This window comes from Xiphias gladius, chromosome 23 (genome assembly GCF_016859285.1).
Source record: "Xiphias gladius isolate SHS-SW01 ecotype Sanya breed wild chromosome 23, ASM1685928v1, whole genome shotgun sequence".
Taxonomy (NCBI): domain Eukaryota; kingdom Metazoa; phylum Chordata; class Actinopteri; order Istiophoriformes; family Xiphiidae; genus Xiphias; species Xiphias gladius.
The window spans coordinates 15,600,058-15,619,762 of record NC_053422.1 but is presented as its reverse complement, the minus strand read 5'-3'; the positions used below and the strand labels follow the sequence as shown (position 1 = coordinate 15,619,762).

The 19,705-nt window shown below is 44.2% G+C and overlaps 2 protein-coding genes and 3 pseudogenes across 10 annotated transcripts in view; all 5 read left to right on the top strand.

The window, feature by feature from the left end:
- The window catches only part of LOC120785775 (protocadherin gamma-C5-like), a 230,444-nt gene that overhangs the window by 148,232 nt on the left and 62,507 nt on the right, over positions 1-19,705 (top strand). For 2 of the 9 annotated variants that reach the window (XM_040120704.1, XM_040120699.1), the window contains exon 1: positions 10,917-13,301. The exons of the other annotated variants lie outside the window; for them this stretch is intronic. In XM_040120704.1, coding sequence (XP_039976638.1) covers positions 10,917-13,301 — 2,385 coding nt within the window. Of the gene's footprint in view, positions 1-10,916; positions 13,302-19,705 lie in introns of those variants that run through there. 9 annotated transcript variants of the gene reach the window in all.
- On the top strand, positions 4,513-7,004 carry LOC120785645 (protocadherin beta-16-like). Its single transcript, XM_040120518.1, has one exon. The coding sequence runs from the start codon at positions 4,566-4,568 to the stop codon at positions 7,002-7,004; it is 2,439 nt and encodes an 812-aa protein (XP_039976452.1). The 5' UTR covers positions 4,513-4,565.
- Positions 7,700-10,272, top strand: LOC120785783 (annotated as a pseudogene).
- Positions 13,977-16,384, top strand: LOC120785794 (annotated as a pseudogene).
- Positions 17,012-19,539, top strand: LOC120785644 (annotated as a pseudogene).

Genomic DNA, 19,705 nt, shown 5'->3' with positions numbered 1-19,705 from the left:
ACTGGCTTGATAGGAAGTCTGCAATGAGCTCTATGCTGTCCTTGATATTAGGGCCAGGAACACCTATTAGCATAAGGCTGAGGTGGCTTTACATGTGTGGTAAATAGAATAACAGAAAACATATTGCCATTAGCATCATCCTTTGCTGTCTGTGTTGTCTGCATTTTCCACCTGTTGTTGGTCATCCATCAGTCATCAGCAAAGACACATCCGTGTCAGTAGATTCACGGTTACGTTGTTGAGATCTGCTGTGGTTACAGCCCACTTAGTATCTAAATATTTCTCAGTGAAACAGAATAAGTCACTGCATCAGAATTCCTGCTCCAACATTATCCGATTAACTAGTTTTTTTTGACAGGAGAGAGCTGTGAGAAGTAAAGAAAATAGTTGAACAATATACACAATAGTAAGTCACTTTGAATTACAGTTCAACTCTGTGGAAAGTAAGCAGAAAATAGTCAGTAAACATTTGTTATTATATTGTCTTTTTAATAGTCAGGTGGATAGAAAGCAAATGGATAAAGGAGCATGTGTGGGTGCATGCATGGTGACAGGCCGTCCTGTGTTCCATCCGCGCAGCAAACAACAAGTACAGGCAAACATTTTTAGCTGCCTAACTTATCGGCTTGGTACTAGTGATGGCTGACAAGACTGTGATTTCCAAGGAAGAGTTCCAGCTAGAAAATAAGTTTTGTGATCTGCTGAATGATAGCCTGTAGGATGTTTCTTCCCAGTGGTCAATTTATCACCTTAGCTGCCAAAAAGGTTATTAATTGATGATACCTTTTTTCTTTTAATTTGCTTGTAAAAGCATAATTACTTTAGTGAACATTTTGATCCTTGGCTTCGTTTAAAAGAGTACTATTAAGTTAGTGTTTATTTCCAACATAATCTTTTAGGATTTAATTGTTTCTGATTTACTCAACGAGGCTTCTAGTTTTCTAGTGCTAAAGTAAAAAGAAGAAACCACGTACTAGCCCCAACAGCTGGACTCTCAATCCATGTATTTCTACATAATGTCATTGTCAGTAACCTATCCGCTTAACTGAGCAGTGGCTTTATTTAATTTATGCTGTAAAGTAAGGCGTTTGCCGGGAAGCACATAAGGTGGTGATGTCCCTTGCTTTTGTAAAGACTGCTAGTCCTATTTATTTCTTCATACTGAGCCTCCTGCTACCAGCTTAGTTTCCTGCAGTGTAAGTCTTTGGACTCTCAGGGCCGCTGTTGACCAACGTAGAATCCTACCCCTGTCCTTTAGTTATATTAAACAGAGAAAGAGACACACACAGCACACAGGCGTCGTTGCAGAAGCCCGGACATATACGCACCGCGATTCATTTATTTCGCACCGAGATAATCAATCTCCCTCTGGAACAATAATAGAGGAACCTTGACGTTCTGGACTACGGTACTCTTTACATCACCGGGATTTACCGAAGATAAAATGTGGGACGGAACAATGAGACGGCAAGTACTGTTGTTTGTCTCGGTTTTTTCCCTCGGCACAGTGTTCGGGCAGGTTTCCTACTCCGTTCCCGAGGAAATGACAAAAGGCTCTCTCGTTGGTAACATTGCACAGGATTTAGGGTTAGACGTGAGAAGACTGAAGTCAGGTAAAGCTCGCATTTATACCGAGGACAATGCAGAATACATCGAGCTGAATAAAGACAGAGGAGCCCTGCTTGTGAAAGACAGAATAGACAGAGAGGCGCTCTGCGGACAGACAACACCTTGCGCCTTACATCTTCAAATTACACTGGAGGACCCGATTGAATTCTACACAGTTACAGTCGAAATTAATGACATTAACGATAATGCACCCAGCTTCAAAAAAGATGAGATGAAATTTAGGATTAGTGAGTCGGCAGTGGTTGGAGCGAAATTCGTGCTAGAACGAGCTATGGATCTAGATGTCGGTGTTAACGGATTGCAGAGTTATTCGCTGAAACCTACGGACAACTTCCATCTAAAACTCCAAAATCAGCAAGATGGGAGTAAAAAAGTGGAGATGGTTTTACAAAAACAACTTGACAGAGAGTCGCAAGAGCACCTCTCTTTAACGCTCATAGCCACTGATGGTGGTGATCCTCAGCTGTCGGGAACAATGCGAGTGGAGATTTCTGTGCTAGACGTCAATGACAATGCCCCAGTATTTACGCAGGAAGTATATAAGGTTGCTATAATGGAGACTGCTCCAAAGGGCACCATTTTGAGTACCGTTTATGCTGTAGATGCAGATGAAGGCTCCAATGGAAAAGTGTCCTATTCGATAACAAACACATTGGATGATGTCCCTGTTATTTTTAAGATTGACGAATACAGTGGTGTCGTATCTTTATCTGGAAACCTGGATTATGAAAAGGCACAGCACTATGAAATACACGTACAAGCTAGTGATGATGGAGGACTAACAGATTCGTGTAAGATTATTGTTGAAGTGACTGATACGAACGATAATCACCCATCGATTAATATCATGTCTAAAACGAATTCGATATCAGAAAATTCTAGGCCAGGAACTGTGGTAACTATATTTAATGTTCAAGACCCTGACTCTGGAGAAAATGGAAAAGTCGCATGTAATATCGAAGAACACATGCCTTTTCTGATGAAAACAACGTCGAAGAAATTCTTTAGCCTAATAACAGACAGTGAATTAGACAGGGAGAGAGCCTCTGAGTATAATATCACGGTGACCTGCTCTGATGAGGGAGTGCCCTCCCTCTCCAGCAGCGTCACTCTCACCTTACAGATCTCTGATGTGAATGACAACGCGCCTGTCTTTGAGAGGAGCTCATATGAGGCCTACATTGTAGAAAACAACACACCGGGCCTCTCTGTGTTCACAGTGAAAGCCAGAGACGCTGACTGGAACCAGAATGCCCGCGTTTCTTACATACTGGAGGACTCCTCTGTTAACGGAGTGCCAGTCTCCTCGTACGTGTCCGTTAGTGCTGATAGTGGAGTCATCCACGCAGTGCGCTCGTTTGACTACGAGCAGATCAAAGATTTCCACTTCCGCGTCAAAGCGCAGGATGGAGGTTCTCCTCCACTCAGTAGCAATGTGACAGTGAAAATACTGATCCAGGACCAGAACGACAACCCCCCTCAGGTTCTGTACCCAGTCCAGACCGGAGGCTCTCTGGTGGCTGAAATGGTGCCTCGTTCAGCAGATGTGGGCTATCTGGTGACTAAAGTGGTGGCTGTCGATGTGGACTCTGGACAGAATGCCTGGCTCTCCTATAAACTGCAGAAAGCCACAGACAGGGCGCTGTTTGAAGTGGGCTTACAGAATGGAGAAATCAGAACAATCCGCCAAGTCACCGATAAAGATGCTGTGAAACAGAGACTGACTGTTATAGTGGAGGACAACGGGCAGCCCTCTCGTTCAGCTACAGTCGTTGTGAACGTGGCGGTGGCGGACAGCTTCCCTGAAGTTCTGTCGGAGTTCACTGACTTTCCGCACGACAAGGAGTACAATGACAACCTGACTTTTTACCTGGTGTTGGCTCTGGCTGTGGTTTCCTTCCTCTTCATCACGTGTTTAGTGGTTATTATATCGGTGAAAATCTACAGATGGAGACAGTCTCGCATCCTGTATCACTCCAGTCTCCCCGTGATTCCGTATTATCCACCGCGTTACTCAGACACTTTGGGGACAGGGACTCTCCAACACGTGTACAACTACGAGGTGTGCAGGACGACTGACTCCAGAAAGAGTGACTGTAAGTTCGGCAGAGCTGGTAGTCAGAACGTGTTGATAATGGACCCCAGTTCTACAGGGACGATGCAGCGGCTACAGGGTGAAAAGAGCATCCTGGATGAACCAGACTCTCCTCTAGAGGTTAGAAAACTGTAACATCACATTTTTTTGTCTTTAAATTTCAAGGTATTGGCGAATTAATTTCATAAGTAGTAGCATATATAAATGCCTGAGAAGTTTAGGCAATGCCACAACTTCCCTATTCAGCACCGTGGACAGCGACAGCCAACACGACTAACTCCACTAAATGTGTTATGGTTTTATTTTTCATCTGGGCTTCATCTCTTTTGTTCATATCAACTATAAAAAAACAAACTCTTCTTTCCTAATTAAAGCACAAAATATGTTAGAAAAACACTTGAAAGTAATATGTTTAAAGTTTTCATTTTGGGACATTCAAGTATACTGGATCAACGGCCAAATTTGCTCTGCTTTTTGTTCCGCTTGATTAACAGTGTGACTTTGCACTAAACGTGTTCTCTTTGATATTTCTTGTTGTAATTTGTATAGTCAACTCAAAGGGTCGCTGTTGGCAAGCGTGTTGCCATATAAATAGATGTTATTTTTATCTGTGTCCTGCCCCCACAAGTCGATACATTGGACACGATCAGAGAGAGGCAGAATTCACAGTCCGAGCTCATAAGAGTACAGCGAAGAATGGTGTAACTGGATACATTTTCAGCTTTCTTAAGTTGGATTTGCAGTTTTTTTTCTTCTTTTGTATGTCTACCTTCGCACTGACTGCAACGGGAATGGTTTTCTTTTAAATGGTACGGGAAACGAAACGACGTCGGACAGAACAATGAGACGGCAAGTACTGTTGTTTCTCTCGGCCCTGTGTCTCAGCTGCGTGCTCGGACAGGTCAGCTACTCCATTCCCGAGGAAATGGCCAAAGGCTCTGTAGTTGGTAACATAGCGCACGATTTAGGTTTAGATCTTAAAAGGCTGAAATCCGGTAAAGCTCGTGTCTATACGGGAGGCGGTGTAGAATACATCGGGCTGAATAAAGAGAGGGGAGTCCTCCTTGTCCGAGAGAGGATAGACAGAGAGGCTTTATGTGGAGAGACGACGCCCTGTGCTTTACATTTCCAGTTAATTCTGGAAAATCCAATGGAATTGTTTCGTGTTATAGTGGAGATTACCGATATAAACGATAACACTCCCAGTTTTACAAATACAGAAAAACGCGTTGAAATTAGCGAGTCCGCTGTTACAGGGTCGAAATTCGTATTAGAGAAAGCCATTGATTCCGACATTGGGTTGAATGGCTTACAACAATACTCACTTACTCCAACTGACAACTTCGTGTTGAAACTAGAAAATCAGCCAGACGGGAGTAAAAAGGTGGAGATGGTGCTACAGAAGCCACTAGATCGAGAAAAGCAGGAGCAGATATCACTATTGTTAACTGCTCTAGATGGCGGACAGCCGCAGATGTCAGGGACGATGCAGATATTTGTCAACGTATTGGATGCGAATGACAACGCACCTGCATTCGCTAAACCGCTGTATAGAGCGAAAATACTAGAAAATTCTCCAAAGGGCACAAGCGTAACGACTGTAAGTGCGTCTGATAAAGACATTGGCTCGAACGGAGAAGTATCATATCTGATATCTCCCAGCAAACGTCTTTTATTCGAACTGTTTAAGATTGACTCGGAAAGCGGTGAAATTATTCTAATCGGTGAAATAGATTACGAAAAGGCCACCATTTATCAAATCGATATTGAAGTTGTAGACAGCGGAGGACTTTCTGATTCCACAAAGGTAATAGTTGATGTTATAGATATAAATGACAATAATCCTCACATAAACATTGTTTCTAAATCAGAATCCATATTAGAGGATTCGCCTGCAACTACTGTTATTGCTATGTTGAGCGTAAACGATCCAGATTCAGAGAGTAATGGAAAAGTAGACTGTAATATAGACGGCAACATTCCCTTCAAAATACAAACTACTTTAAATGGATTTTATACTTTAGTTACAGAAGTAGCTTTGGATAGAGAGGCCGCGTCCCATTATAATATCACGGTGACCTGCTCTGATGAGGGAGTGCCCTCCCTCTCCAGCAGCGTCACTCTCACCTTACAGATCTCTGATGTGAATGACAACGCGCCTGTCTTTGAGAGGAGCTCATATGAGGCCTACATTGTAGAAAACAACACACCGGGCCTCTCTGTGTTCACCGTGAAAGCCAGAGACGCTGACTGGAACCAGAATGCCCGCGTTTCTTACATACTGGAGGACTCCTCTGTTAACGGAGTGCCAGTCTCCTCGTACGTGTCCGTTAGTGCTGATAGTGGAGTCATCCACGCAGTGCGCTCGTTTGACTACGAGCAGATCAAAGATTTCCACTTCCGCGTCAAAGCGCAGGATGGAGGTTCTCCTCCACTCAGTAGCAATGTGACAGTGAAAATACTGATCCAGGACCAGAACGACAACCCCCCTCAGGTTCTGTACCCAGTCCAGACCGGGGGCTCTCTGGTGGCTGAAATGGTGCCTCGTTCAGCAGATGTGGGCTATCTGGTGACTAAAGTGGTGGCTGTCGATGTGGACTCTGGACAGAATGCCTGGCTCTCCTATAAACTGCAGAAAGCCACAGATAGGGCGCTGTTTGAAGTGGGCTTACAGAATGGAGAAATCAGAACAATCCGCCAAGTCAATGATAAAGATGCTGTGAAACAGAGACTGACTGTTATAGTGGAGGACAACGGGCAGCCCTCTCGTTCAGCTACAGTCGTTGTGAACGTGGCGGTGGCGGACAGCTTCCCTGAAGTGCTGTCGGAGTTCACTGACTTTCCGCACGACAAGGAGTACAATGACAACCTGACTTTTTACTTGGTGTTGGCTCTGGCTGTGGTTTCCTTCCTCTTCATCACGTGTTTAGTGGTTATTATATCGGTGAAAATCTACAGATGGAGACAGTCTCGCATCCTGTATCAGTCCAGTCTCCCCGTGATTCCGTATTATCCTCCACGTTACTCAGACACTTTGGGGACAGGGACTCTCCAACACGTGTACAACTACGAGGTGTGCAGGACGACTGACTCCAGAAAGAGTGACTGTAAGTTCGGCAGAGCTGGTAGTCAGAACGTGTTGATAATGGACCCCAGTTCTACAGGGACGATGCAGCGGCTGCAGAGTGAAAAGAGCATCCTGGACGAACCAGACTCTCCTCTAGAGGTTGGTTGTTTGAAGCTCAATTGTAATTGTAACGTGTTTGCATTTTGTCTTTAACTTAGAATCTTTTTTTTACCTGGCGCCATATATCACTAGTCTGCAGTCAGCACCATGGACAGAGGCACTGTTATCGCCTAGGACCTCCCCCCCCTATTTTTTTTTTTTTTTTTGCTCATGCTTCTTCCAAAAGCATGTGTGTTTGCAGGTGTATATATGTGTGTGCGTTTGTGTGGCTGGAATTTGCTGGATAGATGAGTACTTCAAATTAATTTAGGTGAATATTGATAGCATAATATCTTACACTTAATTCCTCCGCTTTTGATTGTACATAAACAACTTATTTTAAGACTAGTAGCCCGCTATATCACTATAAATTACAATATCTTTCTATCTGTCTATTCCTTCTTCGTCCATATGTCAAAATAATTTAAGGTTACTTAATTCCCGCTGTATCATAATGGAATGTATGAATAACGTTTTTAACCAGAGTATCAAGTAAGCCCGCTATTATCCAGTGTTTTATCAACTATTTGATTTGCTTTTTTTCTCCTAGTACATATATGAAATGTATTTTCTCGTGTACATTTTTTTTTTCCAGTTACTTTCTGTAGTTCATTACTGTGTACTCTTAGGGCCGCTGTTGGCCAGTGTGTTGATGTTTCACGGCAGATTTAAAGAGAAACCTCCCCCATCATGATCACATCAGAGAGAGAAAGACAGACATAGGGTTACAACGTTGGTTTACACTTGAACGACGACAGTGCAATAGTGCCTGTTTTTTTGTTGTTTTTTACTGATTTGGACGATTATGGAGTTACACCTAGTTTTTCATGAAATGTAATGGACCATAAATACCCGGCCATTGTGGAACTTAATTCGTCCCATTAAATTTCACGAGGAAAATGTCGGACAGAACAATGGGAGGGCAAGTACTCTTGTTTTTCTCGGTCCTTTATCTCCGTTCAGTGCTCGGCCAAGTCAGCTACTCCATTCCCGAGGAAATGCCGAGTGGCTCTTTAGTCGGTAACATAGCTCAGGATTTGGGTTTAGATATAAAACGACTGAAGTCAGGTAAGGCTCGCGTTTATACAGGAGACAGTGCGGGATACATCGAGCTAAATAAAGAACGAGGAGTCCTTCTCATCAAAGAGAGAATAGACAGAGAGGCGATTTGCAGACAAACTACGCCTTGTGCTTTACATTTTCAGATTATTTTAGAGAACCCCATGGAGTTTTACAGTATCACAGTCGAGATTACAGATATAAATGACAATCCTCCCACCTTTGAAAAAAACGAAGTCAGTTTCAAAATCAGTGAATCCGCTGTCATTGGAGCAAAATTTGTATTAGACAGAGCAATAGATCTTGATGTCAGCAAAAATGGTCTTCAAAAATACGAGCTTAAACCTACTGATAATTTTGTACTTAAACGGGACAGTCAAGGTGATGGGACAGAGAAGGCTGAAATGATTTTAAAGAAGCCTCTCGACAGAGAAAAGGAAGAATTGATATCTTTAGTTTTAACAGCTTTTGATGGAGGCGACCCGCAAATGTCGGGGACAATTCGGATTTTCATCACGGTGTTAGATGTCAATGATAATGCACCTGTTTTTTCACAGTCCACCTACACAGCCACTGTCTTTGAAAATGCCCCGGGAGGGACGGTTGTCACCAGCGTTACTGCATCAGATGCAGATTATGGAACGAATGGTAGAATAAAATATTCAATTACAAACAGTTTAGATCAAGCTCATGCACTCTTTCAGATGAACGAAGAAAGCGGTGAAATTAGATTGATTGGAAATATTGATTATGAAAATGCACGTAGTTACCATATTAACATACGTGCAAGTGATGATGGTGGACTTACAGATTCATGTAAAGTCATAGTTGAAGTGGTGGACATGAACGACAACAAACCAACGATTAATATAATGTCAAAATCAAGCATGATATCTGAACACTCTAAACCGAAAACTGTTGTGGCAATGATGAACGTTCAAGACCCAGATTCACATGAAAACGGTAAAGTTAACTGTTTTATCAACGATAACACCCCTTTAACTATAATGTCGACATCAAATAATTTCTATAGCTTAGTGACAGACAGTGAGTTAGACAGAGAGAGAGCCTCTGAGTATAATATCACGGTGACCTGCTCTGATGAGGGAGTGCCCTCCCTCTCCAGCAGCGTCACTCTCACCTTACAGATCTCGGATGTGAATGACAACGCGCCTGTCTTTGAGAGGAGCTCATATGAGGCCTACATTGTAGAAAACAACACACCGGGCCTCTCTGTGTTCACAGTGAAAGCCAGAGACGCTGACTGGAACCAGAATGCCCGCGTTTCTTACATACTGGAGGACTCCTCTGTTAACGGAGTGCCGGTCTCCTCGTACGTGTCCGTTAGTGCTGATAGTGGAGTCATCCACGCAGTGCGCTCGTTTGACTACGAGCAGATCAAAGATTTCCACTTCCGCGTCAAAGCGCAGGATGGAGGTTCTCCTCCACTCAGTAGCAATGTGACTGTGAAAATACTGATCCAGGACCAGAACGACAACCTCCCCAGGTTCTGTATCCAGTCCAGACCGGGGGCTCTCTGGTGGCTGAAATGGTGCCTCGTTCAGCAGATGTGGGCTATCTGGTGACTAAAGTGGTGGCTGTCGATGTGGACTCTGGACAGAATGCCTGGCTCTCCTATAAACTGCAGAAAGCCACAGACAGGGCGCTGTTTGAAGTGGGCTTACAGAATGGAGAAATCAGAACAATCCGCCAAGTCACCGATAAAGATGCTGTGAAACAGAGACTGACTGTTATAGTGGAGGACAACGGGCAGCCCTCTCGTTCAGCCACAGTCGTTGTGAACGTGGCGGTGGCGGACAGCTTCCCTGAAGTGCTGTCGGAGTTCACTGACTTTCCGCACGACAAGGAGTACAATGACAACCTGACTTTTTACTTGGTGTTGGCTCTGGCTGTGGTTTCCTTCCTCTTCATCACGTGTTTAGTGGTTATTATATCGGTGAAAATCTACAGATGGAGACAGTCTCGCATCCTGTATCAGTCCAGCCTCCCCGTGATTCCGTATTATCCACCACGTTACTCAGACACTTTGGGGACAGGGACTCTCCAACACGTGTACAACTACGAGGTGTGCAGGACGACTGACTCCAGAAAGAGTGACTGTAAGTTCGGCAGAGCTGGTAGTCAGAACGTGTTGATAATGGACCCCAGTTCTACGGGGACGATGCAGCGGCTACAGGGTGAGAAGAGCATCCTGGATGAACCAGACTCTCCTCTAGAGGTTAGACTGCAATGTTTACATTGAATACTTAATCTTTTGAAATCACGACATAACTGTGTATTCCTTAAGTGACTTTTTTTTTCTACCTAATACAAAACCTGTTGTATTTTTGGTTTAGTTGATAAAGAGCTACGCTAGTCAAAAGAAGTGATTTATATAAAGATCTAGGTTTTGCACTTTATACCTCTCTGTAAATAAACAGTCATATCACAGACGTAAACCAAGATCTTGCTGAGACTAGCCGAATACTGGTGTACTACTATTACTATTACGACTACTACTACTAATAATGATATTAATCATCATCATCATCATCAATGATACCATAATAATGATGATTTGTTCTGATATTCCATAAGCAGCCACATTCTCATCTCCTTTACCCCAACTTTTGCTGTTTTGTGTTATGAACAGAAAGGGCCGCTATTGGCCAGAGTGTGGCAGTCTTCGATAGGTCTGGCAACTGTACCTCCCCCTTAGATTCTGATATGCTAGACAATGAAACAGGCATCGACCGCCTGCCCCTCGTTTAAATAGAAAACTGCTCACGGACGTGGAAAGCGGCATTTTTTTGTTGATAATTTCCTTGAGATACAACCGGAAATTTTAAGGATATTCATATGGATTACTGTTTTATTGAAAGGACACAGGAGAACCCCGGCAGAATAATGAGACGGCAAGTACTGTTGTTCATCTTGGTCCTCTCCGTTACCTCGGTGTTCGGGCAGGTCAGCTACTCCATTCCTGAGGAAATGGAGAGAGGTTCATTTGTCTGTAATGTCGCCCAGGATTTAGGTGTAGACTTGAAAAGGCTCAAATCGGGTAGAGCTCGTATTCACTCGGGAGACAGTGCAGAATACATCGAGCTGAACAGAGAAAGAGGTGTCCTCCTTATCAAAGACCGAATAGACAGAGAGACGTTGTGTGGAGAAACGACGCCCTGTGCTTTACATTTACAGATGGTTCTGGAAAATCCGATGGAATTATTTCGCATAACAATAGAAATCACGGACATAAACGACAATGCTCCGAGCTTTGCGTCGAGCGAGAAACGTTTTGAAATCAGCGAGTCAGCTGTTATTGGGTCTAAATTTGTACTAGAGAAAGCCATCGATGCTGACATTGGCGTAAATGGTCTCCAAAGCTATTCTCTCAATCCCACAAACAACTTTGCACTGAAACTAGAGAATCAAGCCGACGGAATTAAAAAGGTAGAAATGGTTCTACAGAAACCTCTAGATCGAGAGCACCAGGAACAGATATCACTATTATTAACTGCTCTAGATGGCGGACAGCCGCGTATGTCAGGGACAATGCAGATAACTATTAACGTGTTAGACGTAAACGACAACGCACCGGTTTTCACTAAATCAGTATACAAGGCAACAGTAACCGAGAATTCCCCAAGGGGAACCAGTGTTATTACTGTTAGTGCATCTGACAAAGATGGAGGCTCAAATGGAGAAATATCATACGTAATCTCAAATAGCAGGCGTCGTTTGTCCGATCTGTTTCAGATCGATCAAAAAACTGGCGAGGTTATCTTAATCGGTGAAATAGATTATGAAAAAGCGAAGCTCTTCCAAATTGATATCGAGGCCATAGATAACGGTGGACTCTCTGATTCAAGTAAGATCTTAATCGATATTATTGATGTCAATGACAACAGCCCTCAGCTGAAAATACTCTCTAAATCAGACACAATTTTAGAAGACTCTCCTGATAATACTGTAATTGCTATGCTAAGCGTAAATGACCCTGACTCTGAGAGGAGTGGAGAGGTGAGGTGTAACATTAATGAAGACATTCCTTTTAAAATACAAAACACAATGAATGGATTTTATAGTTTAGTGACAGAGGTAGCTTTGGATAGAGAGGCCGCGTCCCAGTATAATATCACGGTGACCTGCTCTGATGAGGGAGTGCCCTCCCTCTCCAGCAGCGTCACTCTCACCTTACAGATCTCGGATGTGAATGACAACGCGCCTGTCTTTGAGAGGAGCTCATATGAGGCCTACATTGTAGAAAACAACACACCGGGCCTCTCTGTGTTCACAGTGAAAGCCAGAGACGCTGACTGGAACCAGAATGCCCGCGTTTCTTACATACTGGAGGACTCCTCTGTTAACGGAGTGCCAGTCTCCTCGTACGTGTCCGTTAGTGCTGATAGTGGAGTCATCCACGCAGTGCGCTCGTTTGACTACGAGCAGATCAAAGATTTCCACTTCCGCGTCAAAGCGCAGGATGGAGGTTCTCCTCCACTCAGTAGCAATGTGACTGTGAAAATACTGATCCAGGACCAGAACGACAACCCTCCTCAGGTTCTGTACCCAGTCCAGACCGGAGGCTCTCTGGTGGCTGAAATGGTGCCTCGTTCAGCAGATGTGGGCTATCTGGTGACTAAAGTGGTGGCTGTCGATGTGGACTCTGGACAGAATGCCTGGCTCTCCTATAAACTGCAGAAAGCCACAGACAGGGCGCTGTTTGAAGTGGGCTTACAGAATGGAGAAATCAGAACAATCCGCCAAGTCAATGATAAAGATGCTGTGAAACAGAGACTGACTGTTATAGTGGAGGACAACGGGCAGCCCTCTCGTTCAGCCACAGTCGTTGTGAACGTGGCGGTGGCGGACAGCTTCCCTGAAGTGCTGTCGGAGTTCACTGACTTTCCGCACGACAAGGAGTACAATGACAACCTGACTTTTTACTTGGTGTTGGCTCTGGCTGTGGTTTCCTTCCTCTTCATCACGTGTTTAGTGGTTATTATATCGGTGAAAATCTACAGATGGAGACAGTCTCGCATCCTGTATCACTCCAGCCTCCCTGTGATTCCGTATTATCCACCACGTTACTCAGACACTTTGGGGACAGGGACTCTCCAACACGTGTACAACTACGAGGTGTGCAGGACGACTGACTCCAGAAAGAGTGACTGTAAGTTCGGCAGAGCTGGTAGTCAGAACGTGTTGATAATGGACCCCAGTTCTACGGGGACGATGCAGCGGCTGCAGAGTGAAAAGAGCATCCTGGACGAACCAGACTCTCCTCTAGAGGTTGGTTGTCACCTGGGGTTGATTTATATAAAGTGTTTGCAGTATGAGACTGATAAGTTTGTTAAAAGGCTTGTTTTAGGCAAAATTACAGTACCTTGGTCAGCGACGATGAAACACAGTTCTACATGTTTTTCCTTTTTTGCGCTCCGTCTGCATGTTTTTTTTTCCTTGTCCGTAGTAGCCTCTCTTATCCAGTATTTTAATGCTCATGTCATATTAAACAGACTTTCATAATAAGTATAAAAATATAAGAATGTTGTTTCTTTTATTTATTTATATATTTAAATCTGACATGTCGTACAGGCTATGTGTACTTTTATTCTTTCTCTGAATGTGGCATTTGAGTTTGCATGGCATTATTGCTCTTTTTCTTATGTGCTTCCACAATTTGAACTCATCGGGCCGCTGTTGCCCAGTGTGTTGCAGTTGAGAATTGCTTTTGTAACAGATCGCCCCAGTCATCCTTCTGGCATCATACTGAGGCACAGGCTCAGATGTAGAATGCACACTTCGGAGATCAGACCGTATTATCCACGGACATCTCAAGGCGGAATTCTATCATTTTTAATGCTTGGATTAAATACAGATTTCTCTGAGATTTTTTATTTACACGTGACGGAGTCTTAGTCTTAAAACGGAATAACACGCGGTGTCTGTTGTGCGACCGGGTTATCGGACAGAACAATGAAACGGCAAGTACTGTTGTTAATCTCCCTCTTCTGCCTGAGTTCCGTGAACGGGCAGGTCAGCTACTCAATTCCGGAGGAAATGGCTAGAGGCTCTTTGGTCGGTAACATAGTACAAGATTTAGGTTTAGATGTCAAACGGCTCAAGTCAGGTAAGGCTCGTATTTATACGGGGGACAGTGCTCAGTATATTGAGCTGAACAGAGACAGAGGAGTCCTCCTTATTAGAGAAAAAATAGACCGCGAAGCGCTCTGCAGACAGACGACGCCTTGCGCTTTGCATTTTCAAATTACGTTAGAGAGCCCATTGGAATTATTCCCAGTTACTGTAGAGATCACAGACATTAATGACAACGCTCCAGTTTTCCAAAAGGAGGAGAGACGATTTGAAATCAGCGAGTCTGCAGTCATCGGCTCTAAGTTCTTGTTAGAGAAAGCGATTGACCCTGATATCGAACTGAACGGTCTTCAGAGATACACTCTGAAGCCGAATGACAATTTTGTGCTTAAACTGCATTCTCAATCTGATGGAAGCAAAAAGGTAGAAATGATTTTACAAAAACCGTTGGATCGAGAGAGGCAAGAACACATATCATTACTTTTGACAGCGGAGGATGGAGGAGAACCACAAATGGCAGGAACAATGCAGATTCACGTGACTGTGTTGGACGCAAACGACAATGCCCCTGTCTTCAGTAAACCCGTTTACAAAGCGAGCATTACAGAAAACTCCGCCATAGGAACAGTCGTTACTAAGGTCAGTGCCTCTGATGCAGACAAAGGCAAAAATGGAGAGGTGACCTACGTCATCGGGAACAGCATGGATACTGTTTCCAAGTTATTTCACATTAATAGTCAAGGTGATGTGATACTAGATGGTCCAATAGACTATGAAAAAGAAAAACATTATCACATCGATATAGAGGCGGTTGATCAGGGTGGACTCTCCGATTCGAGTAAGATAATAATTGATGTAATTGACGTGAATGACAATAGCCCTATAGTAAATATGATATCGACATCAGGCTCAGTGCCAGAGGATTCAGCCCACAAAACAGTGATAGCTTTAATGAGTGTAAATGACCCTGATTCTGAAACTAATGGGAAAGTCCACTGTGTAATAAATGAAGACAAGCCATTTGAAATTAAATTTACCTCCAATAATTTCTATAGCATACTAACAAACACTGACTTGGACAGGGAGAGAGCCTCTGAGTATAATATCACGGTGACCTGCTCTGATGAGGGAGTGCCCTCCCTCTCCAGCAGCGTCACTCTCACCTTACAGATCTCGGATGTGAATGACAACGCGCCTGTCTTTGAGAGGAGCTCATATGAGGCCTACATTGTAGAAAACAACACACCGGGCCTCTCTGTGTTCACAGTGAAAGCCAGAGACGCCGACTGGAACCAGAATGCCCGCGTTTCTTACATACTGGAGGACTCCTCTGTTAACGGAGTGCCAGTCTCCTCGTACGTGTCCGTTAGTGCTGATAGTGGAGTCATCCACGCAGTGCGCTCGTTTGACTACGAGCAGATCAAAGATTTCCACTTCCGCGTCAAAGCGCAGGATGGAGGTTCTCTCCACTCAGTAGCAATGTGACTGTGAAAATACTGATTCAGGACCAGAACGACAACCCCCCTCAGGTTCTGTACCCAGTCCAGACCGGGGGCTCTCTGGTGGCTGAAATGGTGCCTCGTTCAGCAGATGTGGGCTATCTGGTGACTAAAGTGGTGGCTGTCGATGTGGACTCTGGACAGAATGCCTGGCTCTCCTATAAACTGCAGAAAGCCACAGACAGGGCGCTGTTTGAAGTGGGCTTACAGAATGGAGAAATCAGAACAATCCGCCAAGTCAATGATAAAGATGCTGTGAAACAGAGACTAACTGTTATAGTGGAGGACAACGGGCAGCCCTCTCGTTCAGCCACAGTCGTTGTGAACGTGGCGGTGGCGGACAGCTTCCCTGAAGTGCTGTCGGAGTTCACTGACTCTCCGCACGACAAGGAGTACAATGACAACCTGACTTTTTACTTGGTGTTGGCTCTGGCTGTGGTTTCCTTCCTCTTCATCACGTGTTTAGTGGTTATTATATCGGTGAAAATCTACAGATGGAGACAGTCTCGCATCCTGTATCACTCCAGTCTCCCCGTGATTCCGTATTATCCTCCACGTTACTCAGACACTTTGGGGACAGGGACTCTCCAACACGTGTACAACTACGAGGTGTGCAGGACGACTGACTCCAGAAAGAGTGACTGTAAGTTCGGCAGAGCTGGTAGTCAGAACGTGTTGATAATGGACCCCAGTTCTACAGGGACGATGCAGCGGCTACAGAGTGAAAAGAGCATCCTGGATGAACCAGACTCTCCTCTAGAGGTTAGAATGTTACATTAAATAAGCGCTTATTCTTTTGCATCTATATGCATTCATGCTATGCATTAAATTACTCTTCCATAGTAAAGTCGACCTGTTCAATTTCAGCACCAAAGACAGAGACAGAGTTTGTCGAAAGAAGCAGTGATTGTTGCCTGTTTCTTTACATGTCTAATACATGAATCCTACTTACTACACTTGTGAGAAAATGCATGCAGCAACTTTAAAAAACATAAAATTTATAGATGCAATTTTACAAAATGTACGTATGTTTTCCCCAAAATCAAATATTATATCACTGTGGTTTAATCTTCATCAGGCTGCTACAAACCTGGTTATTTCTAGCACTTTTCCTGCAGTTCCGCATGTTGATCTCTTAGGGACGCTGTAGTCCAGCATGTTACTTAGAAGAGCATATTGTCAACAGTGCCTCCCCCTCTTAAAACGCCAACGAGGAGAGGAGGATACTAGATAGAGCGAAAGAAGGGTTGGATTCGAGACTAAAACACCTATCTCAGTTGGACTATTTTCTTTCTTTGATGGTGAATATGCCCTGACTTTCTGCTTGTTGCTGGGAGATATCTTTGACACATTTTATTCGACAGAAAAACGTGTACTTCCCCCCGTAACATAATATCGAGGAGAACAATGAAACGGCAAGTACTGTTTTTCATCTCGCTCCTTTTTGTCGGTCCTGTGCTCGGCCAGGTCAGCTACTCCATTAACGAGGAAATGTCACTGGGTTCCGTAGTCGGGAATGTAGCGGAGGATTTGGGTTTAGATGTAGAGAGATTGAAATCACGTAATGCCCGCGTCTACTTTGGCGATAGCAGAGAATACATTGAGCTGAATAAAGCCAGGGGAGTCCTCCTAATCAAAGAGAGAATAGACAGAGAAACGCTCTGCGGACAGGCGATGCCTTGTGCTCTGCACTTTCAAATTATCTTAGACAAACCCATTGAATTTTACAGGATAATAGTTGAGATCGTAGACATTAATGATAACCCCCCCGCCTTCGAGAAAGGCGATATTAAATTTAAAATAAGCGAGTCTGCAGTCACCGGATCGAAATTTGATTTGGAAGGGGCGGTGGATTTAGATGTTGGAATAAATGGTCTCCAAACCTACCTCCTGGAACCGACTAGTAATTTTGCTCTAAAACTACACAATCAAGCAGACGGCTCCAGGAGTGTCGAGATGATTCTGAAACAACCTCTCGACAGAGAGAAAAACGAGCATTTGTCTCTGGTGTTGACGGCCGTGGATGGAGGGGAACCTCGGATGTCTGGAACGATGCAGATTTTTATTACTGTGTTAGATGTCAATGATAACGCTCCCGTTTTCACAAAGTCCGTATACAAAGCCACCGTTGCAGAAAATTCACCAAAAGGCACAGTCGTGACCACAGTCAGTGCTTCAGATGCTGATGACGGATCGAATGGAAGAATAACATATTCGATCAGAAACACTTTAGACGATGTCAGACATCTGTTTGAAGTTAATGAACACACTGGCGAGGTTAGATTGATTGGAAACATTGACTACGAAAAGTCACGAAATTATCAAATAAATTTACGTGCAAGTGACGAGGGAGGACTAACAGACACATGCAAAGTAATAGTCGACATTATAGATGTAAATGATAATAGCCCGCTGATAGATGTCATGTCTAACACAAATGTGATATCCGAAGATATCAAAAGCTATACTGTCGTAACAATAATTAATATTCAGGACTTAGACGACGGTGACAATGGTAAAGTCAAATGCACAATAAATGAAAATATTCCATTCTTATTGAAGTCAACTGAAAATAATTTCTATAGCTTAGTGACAGACAGTGAGTTAGACAGAGAGAGAGCCTCTGAGTATAATATCACGGTGACCTGCTCTGATGAGGGAGTGCCCTCCCTCTCCAGCAGCGTCACTCTCACCTTACAGATCTCGGATGTGAATGACAACGCGCCTGTCTTTGAGAGGAGCTCATATGAGGCCTACATTGTAGAAAACAACACACCGGGCCTCTCTGTGTTCACAGTGAAAGCCAGAGACGCTGACTGGAACCAGAATGCCCGCGTTTCTTACATACTGGAGGACTCCTCTGTTAACGGAGTGCCAGTCTCCTCGTACGTGTCCGTTAGTGCTGATAGTGGAGTCATCCACGCAGTGCGCTCGTTTGACTACGAGCAGATCAAAGATTTCCACTTCGCGTCAAAGCGCAGGATGGAGGTTCTCCTCCACTCAGTAGCAATGTGACCGTGAAAATACTGATCCAGGACCAGAACGACAACCCCCCTCAGGTTCTGTACCCAGTCCAGACCGGGGGCTCTCTGGTGGCTGAAATGGTGCCTCGTTCAGCAGATGTGGGCTATCTGGTGACTAAAGTGGTGGCTGTCGATGTGGACTCTGGACAGAATGCCTGGCTCTCCTATAAACTGCAGAAAGCCACAGACAGGGCGCTGTTTGAAGTGGGCTTACAGAATGGAGAAATCAGAACAATCCGCCAAGTCAATGATAAAGATGCTGTGAAACAGAGACTGACTGTTATAGTGGAGGACAACGGGCAGCCCTCTCGTTCAGCCACAGTCGTTGTGAACGTGGCGGTGGCGGACAGCTTCCCTGAAGTGCTGTCGGAGTTCACTGACTTTCCGCACGACAAGGAGTACAATGACAACTTGACTTTTTACTTGGTGTTGGCTCTGGCTGTGGTTTCCTTCCTCTTCATCACGTGTCTAGTGGTTATTATATCGGTGAAAATCTACAGATGGAGACAGTCTCGCATCCTGTATCACTCCAGTCTCCCTGTGATTCCGTATTATCCACCACGTTACTCAGACACTTTGGGGACAGGGACTCTCCAACACGTGTACAACTACGAGGTGTGCAGGACGACTGACTCCAGAAAGAGTGACTGTAAGTTCGGCAGAGCTGGTAGTCAGAACGTGTTGATAATGGACCCCAGTTCTACAGGGACGATGCATCAGCTGCAGGGTGAAAAGAGCATCCTGGATGAACTAGACTCTCCTCTAGAGGTTAGACTTACATTTCTATGGCTCAAACTTATACTTTTTAAAATGTTTTTCTTCGTTGATATCATTTACAAGCCATACTGTTTCAGAACCTTAGACAGCGAAAGAAAGCCTCCTTTTTTCTCTTTTTATTTTTCCTTCTCCTAGAACTCTTTTTCCTTCATTCACACCCTAGATTAAATACTTGTTTGGACAAAATATCGTGCTATTCAGCATCACTTTGCCGGTACAATAAAACAGTACTGGTAGTAAGTGTTGTGTGGTCGTCTATTCGGCGACCATACAAGTAACAACACAGATGACAGAATTATTC